General features: G+C 68.5%; 1 protein-coding gene across 1 annotated transcript; it reads left to right on the top strand.

Annotated features, from left to right (window-relative positions):
• The first annotated feature begins 1663 nt into the window (after positions 1-1663).
• Positions 1664-12161, top strand: CSNK1G2 (casein kinase 1 gamma 2). Its single transcript, XM_055128265.1, has 12 exons — positions 1664-1814; positions 6852-7245; positions 9533-9573; positions 9664-9733; positions 9820-9968; positions 10212-10446; positions 10528-10613; positions 10691-10775; positions 10901-11049; positions 11167-11250; positions 11345-11451; positions 11547-12161. The coding sequence occupies exons 2-12, from the start codon at positions 7062-7064 to the stop codon at positions 11599-11601; spliced, it is 1245 nt and encodes a 414-aa protein (XP_054984240.1). The 5' UTR covers positions 1664-1814; positions 6852-7061; the 3' UTR covers positions 11602-12161.
• Positions 12162-12626: the final 465 nt, after the last annotated feature.

Raw genomic sequence — 12626 nt, forward strand, 5'->3', positions numbered from 1 at the left:
GAGAGTGAAGAGGCAGGACACGCAAGGGAGAAAATACCTGGGGGTGGAGGGAACACGAAGGGCTTCCTGGAGGTGGTGACCTAGCACAGGCCGTGGACCGAGCAAGCAAGTCCTGCCTCTTTGGACCTGGTCACTCCATGCTCCTGCTCCAGTTCCCCCACACACCCGTTTTTCTTGCCTATGGAACAGTCGTGGCTCCTGGGGTTGACCACTGGGAGATCTGGGTGAGGTTTGCGGGAGGACGGCTGCACCCAGGGTGCTCAGGGCTCCATGCTCAGGGCTCCCTCCTGGTAGGGCTGGGGCTGAGTCAAGCACCCTGCAGGATCTCTCCAGCCTGATCACACGAATTGTGCAGCCCTTTGGACCCATCCACTCAGTCACACCCTGAAACTGAGGTCAGCATCCGAAACCACGGTGGCCTGTTTGTTTAATTTTTATTTGGGGGGGCCACACCTGGCGGTGCTCAGGGCTTGCTCTTGGGTCAGGCTCACTCACGGACTGCTTGGGGACCATTATGGGATGCTCGGGGACCAAACCTGGGTAGGCGGCATGCAAGGCAAATGCCCTCCACGCTGTCCTCTAGGGAGCTCGGGGTGGCCTTTTTCCAGTGCGGCGCCCACTCCCCCGGGGCTCCGGGGCTCCCTGGGGAGGCGCCGCAAGGGCAAACTCCCAGCACAGCTCATTCTATTCTGGGAGCCGCTGGGCTGGCACCGGCTGCGTCTCCTGCAGAATTCACAAGCCCTGCCCAGGAGGGATGCCCCACAAGAGCGGTGTGAGGGCAGCCCGGGTGCCCCCTATGGGGGGTGGGTCGGAATTCACGGTGGGGCTCTGGGCAAGTCACCTTTCACCGGCTGCCACCGCTGCGGGCAAGACTGGGTGACCCTCAACGCACTGGACAGCTTGCGGGAAGTGAGTGGGGGAGGAATTCCTGGTGACCCCGAGCTCGCGGTCTGAGAGTGCGCTGGACGGCCGAGCAGGGTGCACCGGTGAGCCTGCACACGGCCCGGGAGACCCCGCAGTGCACCGACAGGCTGGGGAGGAGACCCGACTGACCCCGCAGCCGGTGATTGGCGGTTGGCTTCCCGCTGACGTCAGCATTTCCCGTCCCCTCCCCACACCCCACCCCCAGACCCCAACAGTGACGGGCCAGACATTCCAGAACCGGTACGACCTCCCTCCCCCAGCGCCCGGCGCCCCGCCCGGAAGACGCCGATCGCCCCCTCGCTGACCACGCCCCGCGGCGCCGCCTTCGTGACGTCAGGTGGCGAGACCGTGACGTCACAGAAACGGCGCGGGGCGGCCGGCCACGCGTCGCCACGGCAACGCCGGCGTCCCGCCCTCCTCCCAGGCGGGCGGCCGCGACTCGGCTCCTTGGCCCCGCGCTCCCGCGGCCGCCGCCGTCCCGGGCCGCTCGCCGCCGGCTGCCCCGCGCGCGGGGCCCACGGCCCGCCCGGCCCAGCGCGGCGGCGCCTCCCGCCGCCACCGCCGCCTCCGCGCGCAGGCCCCGCCCCGCGCTGTGACGTCAGCGCGCGCCGCGCCCGCCGGCGCCTGCGCACTGGGCGCCCGGCCCGCCCCCGGCGACGCTGGCGGCGTAAGCGCGGGCCGGGGCGACGCTGCGAGACGCGGTGCGAGCCGGGCGCCCGCGCGGCGGGGACGGCCCGCGCCCAGCATGCGGAGGCCGGCGGCGGCGGCGGCGCGGCAGCGGGGGCCCGACGGGGCGCCGGAGCCCGAGCCGGAGCGCGAGCGGGGCCCGCGGGCGCGGGGGCCGGCGCCGCGCCGCTGAGGGAGCCGCGGGGACTCGGCGACGCCGACAGGTAGGACGCGCGCGCCCCCAGGCCCGTTCCCGCGACCCCGCGTCCCCGACCGTGCCGCCCGCCCCCGCCGAGACCCCCCGGCCCCCGGGCGGCGTCTCCCCGCGCCCCTGGACTCGGGGACCCCCCCACCCCGCTCCCGGGTCTCGCCGCGCCCGACGCCTGGCTTCCCACACCCGAGCTCCGGGGGAGCCCCAGTGTCCCGCCGCTCCCCGCACCCCTGGGACCCGCACTGGCGCACCCCGTGCCCTTGGGCCCGCTCCCTGGACCCCGCTCCCGGGCGCCCTGCCCCCGGGGACCCCCCGCGGGCGGCCCACCTCGCAGCCCCGCCGGCGCAACCTGCCGCACACCCCACGGGCCCCCCCCCCCCCGAGTCCTGTGCTCGCCGGCGTTGCGTTTGACAGCCCCCCACCCCCACTCCGGTACCTGTTAGCCCCCAGACAGCCACTCCTCGCACCACGGAGCTGCCCCGGCTCTGCGCCGCCCCCCCCCCGGGGTCCCCACCTCCCGACACCCCAACTCCCACAGCCGGCTCGCGCGCTCCCCCACGGCCCCCTCCCCCACGCCCGGCCAGCTGCTCCGACACTCTAGTGATCCTCCCCGCTCCGCCGGCGTCACGCCGCCCTGCCACCCCCTGCACTTCATCCCCGCAGGCCTCCCACGGGGCACCCCCACCCCCCAGCGCAGACCCACCCCGCAGCCAACGGGCCAGCCAGAGCCCTTTCACCCCCCCCCCCCCCCGCCGCCCCGCAGTGTCTCCAGCTCCACACGCTTCCTCCCGGTCCCCTTGCCCAGGTGGCGGGGGGCACCTGCTCCCCGGTGGGTGGGCGGGGGGACCTGTTGCGGCGCCGCCGGAGCTGGCCGCCCGCCGCCCGCCGGCCCGCCTCCCCCTTCCGCCCTGGACACCGGCTTTGTTTTCCGGAAACACTCGGAGCGGGAGCCGGAGCCGGAGCGTCAGCGTCAGCGCCGCCCGCGGGGGGCGGGCGTGCCGGGGGAGGGGGAGGCCGCAGGGTCTCTGGGGCCCTGGGCATTGTCTCCGGGAAATGGCCCTGGAGGGCTCGGAGGTGGGGTGTCCCCTCCCCTCCCCTCCCCGAGCCGCCCGGGGCTCAGCGACCTTCCCAGGGGCCCCGCTCCCCCGGGGGTTGGGGAGACCCCCCCCAGGCTCCGTGGGTGGTTCTGCCCTCGCGAGGGGATGGGAGAGCTCAAAGGCTCACACAGAAAAGCGCCGGGGCCAGATGGGGGGAGCCAGGGCCCCCCCCACCGCCAGCCGGTCTCCCTCTGTGAGGAACAGATGGCAAACGGGGCCCCCCAGGTTCAAAAGGGGGAAGTTGGCGGCTGCTACCGGAACTTTGTTTTTCTCCGGGTGTCCCCACCAAATTGTGAGAAAGGCGCCGGCCGGGTGGGGCGGAGGGTGGGGGTCTCCCCTTTCCCCATCCCTGGTGCCCACTGGCCTCGGCTCTCCGTCCCACATTTCTGCTCCTGCCCCCAGCCCAGCTCACCGGGGCGGGCCGGAAAGGGGGTGGGGCAAGGGTGGGCACACTCAGAGGGGATTTGAACCCCCTCCCCAGGTCACTTTGATCTTCTGGTGTCTGTCTCTGAGCAGACTGGGGCGGTGTCCTGCGGGTCCCTCCCCTGGCCACCCCTGCTCAGGAGGAAGTGGCCGGGTGAGGTGTTTGCAGCAGAGGCCCCTGGGCTGCTGGGACCGCCCCCACCTCGTCCTGCTCGTGCTCCTCACCCCTCCCCAGTCTGGGTGCAGTAGTTTTGGGGGGAGGGGAACGGGGAGTCTCCACTGGTATGTTCTGGATTCTGCGGAACCTGGACAGTGCTGGGGGTGATGGGAGGGCAGAGCCCTCCCCTCCTGGCCCAAGCCCTTCTTCTCTCCATGGGACTGAGTCCGGACCCCCGCCTGGCCCCCTCCTAGGAGCAAGCGTCTTAGTGTAGCAGGATGCCCGTCCTGGGACCCTCCGGGGAGGCTGTTGCCCGGGGCAGGGGACTCTGGGGTCCTCAGTGGCCCTGTCCCCTACTCCCAGGCCCCACAGGCCAGCAGGTGGGGGCGGAGTGCGAGGAACTCCAGACCCTGTGCCTGGGGTGGGGTGCGGGGGTCTCCTTGGCCTGCTCTCTCGCGGCTTGGGGGACCCCGCAGAAAGCAAGGCCCGAGCTTGGGGGTTGCTTGCAGTGGGGCTCGGGGCTTACTCCCAACTCCACTTCTGTGGGGTGCCAGGGATCAGATCCAGGTGGGATGGAACCCAGGTGGGCTGCGTGCCGGGCCAGTGCCCGCCCCACTGACCCGTCTCTCCGGCCTGCCGTGGGGGCTGGGGCCCGGGTGCCTGGTGCTGAGCCAGAGCAGGGTGTGGGGGTAGTGGGCGGCTGAGGGCATGCGTGTGTCCCCCCATATTAATCCTTGGCACCCAGAAAATCACCCAGTGCAGCCTGGAGGGAGGCCTCTGAGCTAGTGTGTTTGTGTGTGTGTGTGCATGTGTGTGTGTATCTGTTTCTGTGTGCGTGTGGCTGTGTGTGTGTCTGTGTGTGTGTTTCTGTGTGTCTCTGTATGTCCATCTGTGTCTCTGTATGACTGTCTGGGTTTGTGTGTCTTTGTATGTCTGTGGGGTTTGTGTCTCTGTGTGTCTGTTTTGTGTGTCTCTGTGTATCTGTGTGTGCGTGTGCTCAGGGCCAAGCTGTGTGCGGTATCGAGCAAGGGATCTGACCCCTGGGCGTGGGGAGTGCCCGGTCTAGTGGGCCAGTATCTGGGTCCTGGGCTGAATCTGGGGGTTTCCTGGCCCCCTGGGCTCCCCGCGCTGCTCCCCTGTGCAGGTTTTCGGTTCTGTTGGCTCCCCGGTTTCTGCCTTTGACACCTGGGGGTCCGGGACCTGTGGCTGGAGCTGGGGAAACAGCTGGGGTGCAGGAGGGCTGTGGGGGGCTGGGCCTCCCCGCCCTGCCGGCCCCGCCCCTGGAGCCCAGGTCTCCGGGCTCAGAAAGTTCACCGAGGGTGCAGCTCTGTGGTTTTGTGCTCTCAGAGCGGCGCCGCCACCAATTCTGTTTCTAGAACATTCTAGCTCCTCTGCAGGAAGCCTGCCCCCGCCAGCGGTCTTCCCCATCCCACTTCCTGTCTGGAGGGTCCTGTCCTGGATGGGTCTATCTCTGGGGTCGTCTGGGCGCCCTGATCCCTTTCCTGGAGGCGGGTATCTTTATCTCTGGAACTTTCTGGAAGGCCCAGCCCTTGAGCACCTGGGGCTGCCTGGACGGTCCCTGGGCCCAGGGGGTCCAGACGCTGATGGGAGGGAAGGTGCCCGCCGAGCCGGGAGCCTTCCTCCAGACCCCAGCAGGGCCCCAGACCCCCGGGTGTCAGGAGCTCCCTCAGGCCCTTCCCGGGCCTCTGACAGCAGTAAGTGGGGCTCTGGGTGTGGGGGGATGGTTGTGCCAGCCTGGTCACCCCGCTGGGCCTGGGGGTAGCAGCAGCCTCCCCCCTCCCCCCTGCATTTGGCCCCAAGCTCAAGCCTGCGGTGAGAGGTGGGTTTGGCACGCAGCCGGGCCCCCACGGTGGTCTGTTGAGTATGCAGGCTTGGCAGGGGGTGTCTGCTGGGGGGACCCTCTTCCCTGGGTGCTGCGTGGGCTGTGGAGGGCCCCCATGGGTGACCCCCCCGGGGGTGGGGAGGGGCCCTGCAGGGGGTTGGTGGCCCCGACACATTCTGGGATCTTGGGGGTAGGACGGTGGAGAGGGGGACCCCGGCTGGCCAGCACCCTGGGCTCCCGAGGTCCACGCAGCACTTACCCGGTTCCTGGTGCCGCCTATGGGATGTCCTGGCACTGGGGTGTGGTTGGCAGCCAGCCCCCCCCATGCCAGGAGCACCTTCTGGCCCACACAAATGTCCCTGCGTCCCCCTGCGGCGGAATTGGGAGGGGACCTCGTCCCTGGAGCCATCCTGCCTGCACCTCCCCACACCAGGCCTCTTGGACCCCGTACCTTGGGGTTCCCGTGCTTCAGGGGTGCTCCGGCTGCAGAGGGCCGGGGGGAGGACCAGGGTCCAGAGACCTCTCGAGGGCTCGGTGTGTTATGTCACCCCGGGGACCGTGGCACGTCTTGGAGATGATCCAGGCAGAGGGTGTTCCTAGGCCCCCAGGGACTAATCCCCACAAGGTGGGAGCTGCCCAGTAGGACACGGCAGGTGACCCTGCTGTGGCACAGAGGGCCCGAGCCTGCCGGGACCCCAGGGGCAGCCCCCGAGCCCCGGCTGCAGGCAGGGCCTTGGTGCTCTTCATTGGGCCCCTGGGGCCAGTCCGGCTGCCTCTGCACCCCCAGTGGACACGGCCACCACGCGCCTCCCCCCTGCCCGCCCCCTGGCACCACACCTTGCTGGGGCAGGCGACTCGGACCCCTGCCCCACAGGGAGAGCCCCCCTAAGTCAAGATGCTCAGGGTTGGATCCACGCTCCTTGAGGCCCCCCAGGGATGGAAACGTCCAGAAGCTGCCCCTCTGTAGACAAGAAACGGTGGCTGGGGAGGCCACAGGCTTCCTCCAGGGTGAGAGAATGTTCTAGAACCTCAGGCCAGTGAAGTGGGGTTTCGTTTCTGTTTGGGGGCCATACCTGGTGGTGCTCAGGGCTTCCTCATGGCTCTGTGCTCAGAGTTCGCTCCTGGCAGGGCTCGGGACCCTGTGCGGTGCTGAGAGTCGAACCTAGGTCTGCGGCTTGGTTCACTTGGGGGCCAGCGCAGAGTCACTGCGCCCCCGTGCTCGTGTCCTCCATCCTGTCCCCAGTATCGCATTCGGCGCCCACCCGCCTGTCCCATCTGAGCACCGCTGGGTGCTCAGAAGCAGAAGTGCAGCCTCCTGTGCTGCCCCTCAAAGTGGGGTGGGGGGCGGCTGGTGTGGACCTGTCTGCAGGTCACCCAAGTCCCCGCTTCCCAACTTCCCCCTGGGGGGAGCAGTGCCAACGTCCCGGCCCCCTGCCCGACACGTGGCCCTCGGGGGTGCTGCCCCCCATCTCCCCCGGGGTGGAGGCTACTCCCAGCCCCCCGCTGACCGATGCCCCGTTTCTCTCTCAGCAGCTGGGAGCCCCGAGCCTTGAGGCGCAGACCCCCGCGGCATGTGTCGTGGCCCCGCCCCGCCCTGAGGCCCCCCGCGATGCTGGCGGCCGCTGGGCCGGCCCCGACTCAGTAGGAGCGCGCGGGCCCATGGGGTGCTAGCCCCCGACAGCCACACCGCGCAGGCCCCGCAGCAGCGGAACCGTGGAGAGGCCGGGGTACCACAAACTGATGGATTTTGACAAGAAAGGAGGGAAAGGGGAGACGGACGAAGGCCGGAAGATGGCCAAGTCCGCCAGCCGCGCCAGCCACAGCGTGCGGGGCGCGGGAGCCGGCTCGGGGGTCCTGATGGTGGGCCCCAACTTCCGGGTCGGGAAGAAGATAGGGTGCGGCAACTTCGGAGAGCTCCGGCTAGGTGAGTCCCGGGCTGCCCCCCCGGGCCCGCCCCCACCCGGCATCCCCTCGTGTTCAGGATCTGGTGCGAGGGGGTGGGGGGGGCCTTGAGTCCACATCCTGCACGGTGGACAGGTGCCCCTGCCTCAGCCCTGCCTCACCCCGCCCCCCAGTATGGAATGTGGACCCCTGGGCCCCCTCCTGCCCTTTCTGTGGCCCTGGGGAATGCTGCCAGGGCGGTGACAGTGGGCTCTGCCCCCAGTCCTGTCCTGGCTTCCCCCCTCCAGCCCAGGTCGGCCTCCAGGGGCCACGTCTTGGGAGCATCTGGGGTGGCCCCAGTGCCCTCTCCTCCTGCTCAGGGTATTAGGGGGCAGGTGGGACAAGTGTCATGCCCGGTCCCCGGCTACAGCTTCCCCTGTTGACTCCCTTATCTCCTGGGGCTCCTGCCGGGGGTTCCCGGACACCCACATGACCAGGTGATGAGGCCTTCACTGCCCCTCCGCCTGCTGCAGAGCCCGGGTGGGCCTGGCAGTGCCCAGGCATCCGGAGGTGGCTCTGGGGATCACACGGGCCCCTGCTGCCCTGCGCTTTCCACCTCGTCTTCTTGTCTGTGGCTGGCTCCCTCCTGCAGCCTGGCCGGGGACCACCCTTCCCCTCACACCGTACACCCTTCTGTACGTACATACTCCCATCCAGCACACACGTGCACGAACACACACACACACACACACACACACACACACACACACACACACGGCTGCCTGGGCCGTGTGTCTGCAGCCTTCTGGCAGCGTGGGGTGACCTTCCGGCTCCCCCCAGTTCTGTACTCAATCGAGCTCCAGCCAGCACAGGTGAGAACACGTGTTTTCCCCACGTGGGCTCCCGGGCTCCATGACTGAGGGCAGCCGGCACCACAGCTGCAGGGTTCCTCCTGCCGGGCGCCCAGGAGCCCGCCCCAGCAGGGAGCCGGCCCCTCTCTCCAGGGTCCCCTGGGAGTCAGCAGATGGGAAAGCACTGGTGCCCTCACGGGGCACCCCACGCCCTACACTTGCCTGAGAACACGGCACACAGAAACACACACATTAAATACACATGCACACAAAACAAAGCACATGCACATCCTGGTGCTTGTCCCTGTTCACACGTGTTTCCCTGCTCTCATGCACCCTCCTGTTGCCACGCACTCAGCTGGACCCCAACTCTTGACCCCTGGAACCCACTTGTGCCCCCATCGCCGCAATGTGGCTGCCGGATTCGCCTGCTGTTAGGGCCCCAAGCTGAAGGGGGCAGCGTGGAGCAGGCACTGGGGGCCCGGTCCAGCCGGGGCGGCAGCGGGGGAGATTGCATGGACCAGGGGGATGTGCCAGTGGAGCAGCCAGGCACTCCCAACAGTGGGGCGGGGCAGTGGGTATCTGAGGACACCGGGGTGGAGCACCTGTGCCACTGTGACAGGGCAGGGCCCCCCCAGCAGTAAAGGGGTTGATGCTCCCAACAGCCTCCACACTCGTGATTTGGGGGGCTCCCTAGGGGCTCAGGCCAGGCTGCCTGAGCCGCCCTGAGAAGTAGCCCTGGGGGCCGAAGAGGGAGGAGCGTGCAAGGTGCTGGCCTTGGACACAGCTGGCCCAGGTTGGGTCACTGACACCTGCACCCGGGAGCCCCACCTAGAGCGGTCCCTGAGCTCCCGAGCACTGCTGGGTGTGGCCCCCAAGCAACAGCAACAGTTTTGTGCAGCCAAGGGGTCGAGCCGGAACTGGGGTTCACGACCCACTCTGCATGGACCCCTGAGCGCAGCTGGCACTCACTCTCCCCCCTAAAAAGTGGCTCTGGGTGGGCTGGGACAGAGCAGACCCTGGGCACTGCTGCCATGCCCTCGGTATCCTGATGGGGGCTGGGACTGTGTGACTCCCGAGTGGCAGGGGAGGGTGTCACGCCGCATAGGTTCAGTGTGTCCCATGGGACTGCTGCCAGGACCCCCGGGCACCAAAGCCCATCCTGTGTGGGGCAGTGCTGGGCAGCAGGAGGGAGAGACATGGCCAGGACAGCGCAGACCCCACGTGTGGCACCTACAAGCTGTTCCCATTTCCCCCCTCTTGGGCCCCGGGGTTTGGGGGTGTTGGGAAGGACTGGGTGGGTGTTGGGAACCAGGGGATCTGGCTGGCCGGTGGGGTGGGGAGGACTCCACAGCACAGTGGGGGGCATCCCTTGAGTGTGCTGCGGGGTGTGCAGGCATGGGCGACAGGTGCGGTGGGGGAAAACGGGGAGCCCTGGTTGAGGGGTGCAGGCCCGTGTTGACAGGCGTCTCTCCGCAGGGAAGAATCTGTATACAAATGAATACGTAGCTATCAAACTGGTGAGTGCACCTTCCTAGCCCGGTGTTTGGGTGCGGGTGGGGGGTTCCCGGCCCAGGAGACCTGGAGTAACGGCTTCCTTGTTTCCCCAGGAGCCCATCAAGTCCCGGGCGCCGCAGCTGCACCTGGAGTACCGCTTCTACAAGCAGCTCAGCACCGCAGGTAGGACCCGGCCGCGCAGGGGTTGGGGGCCCGGGCAGGGGGCGCTGCACTGTAGCCCTGCAGCCCGCTGTGTGTCCCCCTCGCAGAGGGCGTCCCCCAGGTGTACTACTTCGGGCCGTGCGGGAAGTACAACGCCATGGTTCTGGAGCTTCTGGGGCCCAGCCTGGAGGACCTGTTCGACCTGTGCGACCGCACCTTCACGCTCAAGACAGTTCTCATGATCGCCATCCAGCTGGTGCGGGGCGGGGCCTGGCGGTGGGGCGGGGCCGGGCTCCAGACAGTCCCCAATCCCGGTCCGGTGGGCGGGGCCAGGCTCAGGGCAGTCCCCAATCCCGTCTGGTGGGGCGGGGCCGAGCTCTGTACAGTTGTGATGCCCGTCCCACCTGTGCTGGTTAGCCGGGTACTCTTCCTTCTGGTAGGGCAAGGCAGGGCAGGGGTGGGGGGTGGCCCAGCCTGCAGTGCCGCCTTCTGGCCCTAGATCACCCGCATGGAGTACGTACACACCAAGAGCCTCATCTACCGCGACGTCAAGCCCGAGAACTTCCTGGTGGGGCGCCCAGGCAGCAAGCGGCAGCACGCGGTGCACATCATCGACTTCGGCCTGGCCAAGGAGTACATCGACCCCGAGACCAAGAAGCACATCCCGTACCGCGAGCACAAGAGCCTGACGGGCACGGCGCGGTACATGAGCATCAACACACATCTGGGCAAAGGTGGGCCGGGCGGGCCGGGCCGGGCCGGGGCTGGGAGCGCCCCGCGGTGCCACGCCCCCACTGACCCGCTGCCCCCCGCAGAGCAGAGCCGCCGCGACGACCTGGAGGCGCTGGGCCACATGTTCATGTACTTCCTGCGCGGCAGCCTGCCCTGGCAGGGGCTCAAGGTGGGGCCTGGGGCGCGGGGTGCAGGCCTGACGCCACCCCACCACCCCTGCACTGACCCATGACCTCCCCCACACAGGCCGACACGCTCAAGGAGCGCTACCAGAAGATCGGGGACACCAAGAGGGCCACACCCATCGAGGTGCTGTGTGAGAGCTTCCCTGGTGAGGCCCGGCGGGGGCCCCTCCAACTCCTGACACCTCCCACCCCGCCCGGTCCCGCCCTGCGCCCCGGCCCCAGGCCCACTGCTCGCTCGCTCCCCCTGGCCAGCCCGCACCTCTCTCCGCAGAGGAGATGGCCACGTACCTGCGCTACGTGCGGCGCCTGGACTTCTTCGAGAAGCCGGACTACGATTACCTGCGCAAGCTCTTCACCGACCTCTTCGACCGCAGCGGCTTCGTGTTCGACTACGAGTACGACTGGGCCGGGAAGCCGCTGGTATGCGGGAGCGCGCGCGTGTGGGGCGGGCCTCGCGGGACGTCCTGGGACCCCAGCCGCCGGCGGGGAGGGGGTGGGGGCGACCTGGGAGCACTGAGCCTCTTGTCTGCTCTGCAGCCCACGCCCATCGGCTCGACCCACAGCGAGCAGTTCACACAGGCCCAGGCGCGGGAGAAGCCCCAGCTCTACTGCAAAAACCAGGTGAGGCAGCACCCAGCACTCCGCGCGGGCTGCATGTAGACTCCGAACCCCGAACCCTGACCCGCTGCCACATGCCCGACCCCCACTCCCCCAGGCGCTCAACTCCACTAATGGGGAACTGAACATGGACGACCCCACTGCCGGCCACTCCAATGCCCCCATCACGGCGCCTACCGAGATGGAGGTCACGGAGGACACCAAGTGAGGCCCCCGGGTTGGGCTGGGGGCTGGGGGGCTCCCTAGCACGGTGCCCCCCCACACACACACACGTGCTCCCCCTCCCCCGTCCCCCACAGGTGCTGCTGCTTCTTCAAGCGGAGAAAGAGGAAATCGCTGCAGCGCCGCAAGTGAGGCCACCAGGGGGCGCCACGCCCCGTGGTTCCCGCAGCTCCCGGCCCACGTGGGCCTGTGTGTGCTGGACCTGGGCCCGTGTGTGCTCGCCGCGAGCCGAGACTCTGAGTGGGCTGGGCCGGGCAGCGCCCCGCGCCTGCGCCCATTGCCGGCTGCAACCTCCGTGGCCCCGGCCGGGTCCGGCCCGGTGTGCCCCTGGGTCCAAAGGCGTTTTCTCCAGGGGCGCCGCGGAGCGGGCGTTGGCGGCGGGTGTGGGTGGCCCCCAACCAAAATGCTGCACCAAAGCCGGGCAGGCTGGGCGCGGCCCCTGCTGCTCCATTCCAGGGTGGCCTCCCCGGTGGTCCAGCGGCGGCCGGCCGGGCCCTAGCCGGGAGACAAGCGCCTTATAGCCCAGCCCAGCCCCGAGGGCGCCCGGGGCAGCGCAGGGGAGCCCGGCGGGCGAGGGCGTCAGTCTTGCTTTACCAAGTGTACAGAAATGGCACTTCCTGTCTCCATGCTTCCTGGAAGCCATAGAACTTAGGGGCTTTTTTACAAAATAAAGAAAATGAAACCAGTGCGGAGCAGGCGAGCCTGGCAGCTCTGGTGCGGTGGGTGTGTGGGGAGAGGAGGCTTCTGGGACAGCCCAGGGCTGATGCAGGGGTCTAGAGCCAAGTGCAGTGGGCTGGGCACTTGACTGGCCTGTGGCCAACCAGGAGTTCTCTCAGAACCCCTGGGTTTCAGCCAGTGGCTTTGCGCTGGCCAGGAGGGGGCGCTGGTCTCTCCCCTCTTCCCCCCGCCAGCTGGATGGAGCCCAAGCGTCAGGAACTGACCATCTTTCCACGGTACTCACTGCCCAGTAGCCTTTCTGTGATGCTCTGCCCGTGTCTGCGGCCTGAACAGAGCCAGCCCAACTTGTGTCTTATCTACCTCCAGTCTGTGGTTACTCTTGATTTACTTTAAAATTTCAATTTTTACGTATTTATTTTGGTTTTGGACCGCACCCGACAGTGCTCCGGGATCACTCCTGGCAGCGCTGGGGTCCCTGT

This window comes from Sorex araneus, chromosome 2, assembly GCF_027595985.1.
Source record: "Sorex araneus isolate mSorAra2 chromosome 2, mSorAra2.pri, whole genome shotgun sequence".
Taxonomy (NCBI): Eukaryota; Metazoa; Chordata; class Mammalia; order Eulipotyphla; family Soricidae; genus Sorex; species Sorex araneus.

Coding starts and splice junctions, on each gene's coding strand:
- CSNK1G2 (XM_055128265.1), top strand. CDS start 7,062: ATGGATTTTGACAAGAAAGGAGGGAAAGGGGAGACGGACGAAGGCCGG. Junction 10,447..10,527: donor CAACACACATCTGGGCAAAG/GTGGGCCGGGCG, acceptor TGCCCCCCGCAG/AGCAGAGCCGCCGCGACGAC. Junction 11,452..11,546: donor GAGGTCACGGAGGACACCAA/GTGAGGCCCCCG, acceptor CGTCCCCCACAG/GTGCTGCTGCTTCTTCAAGC.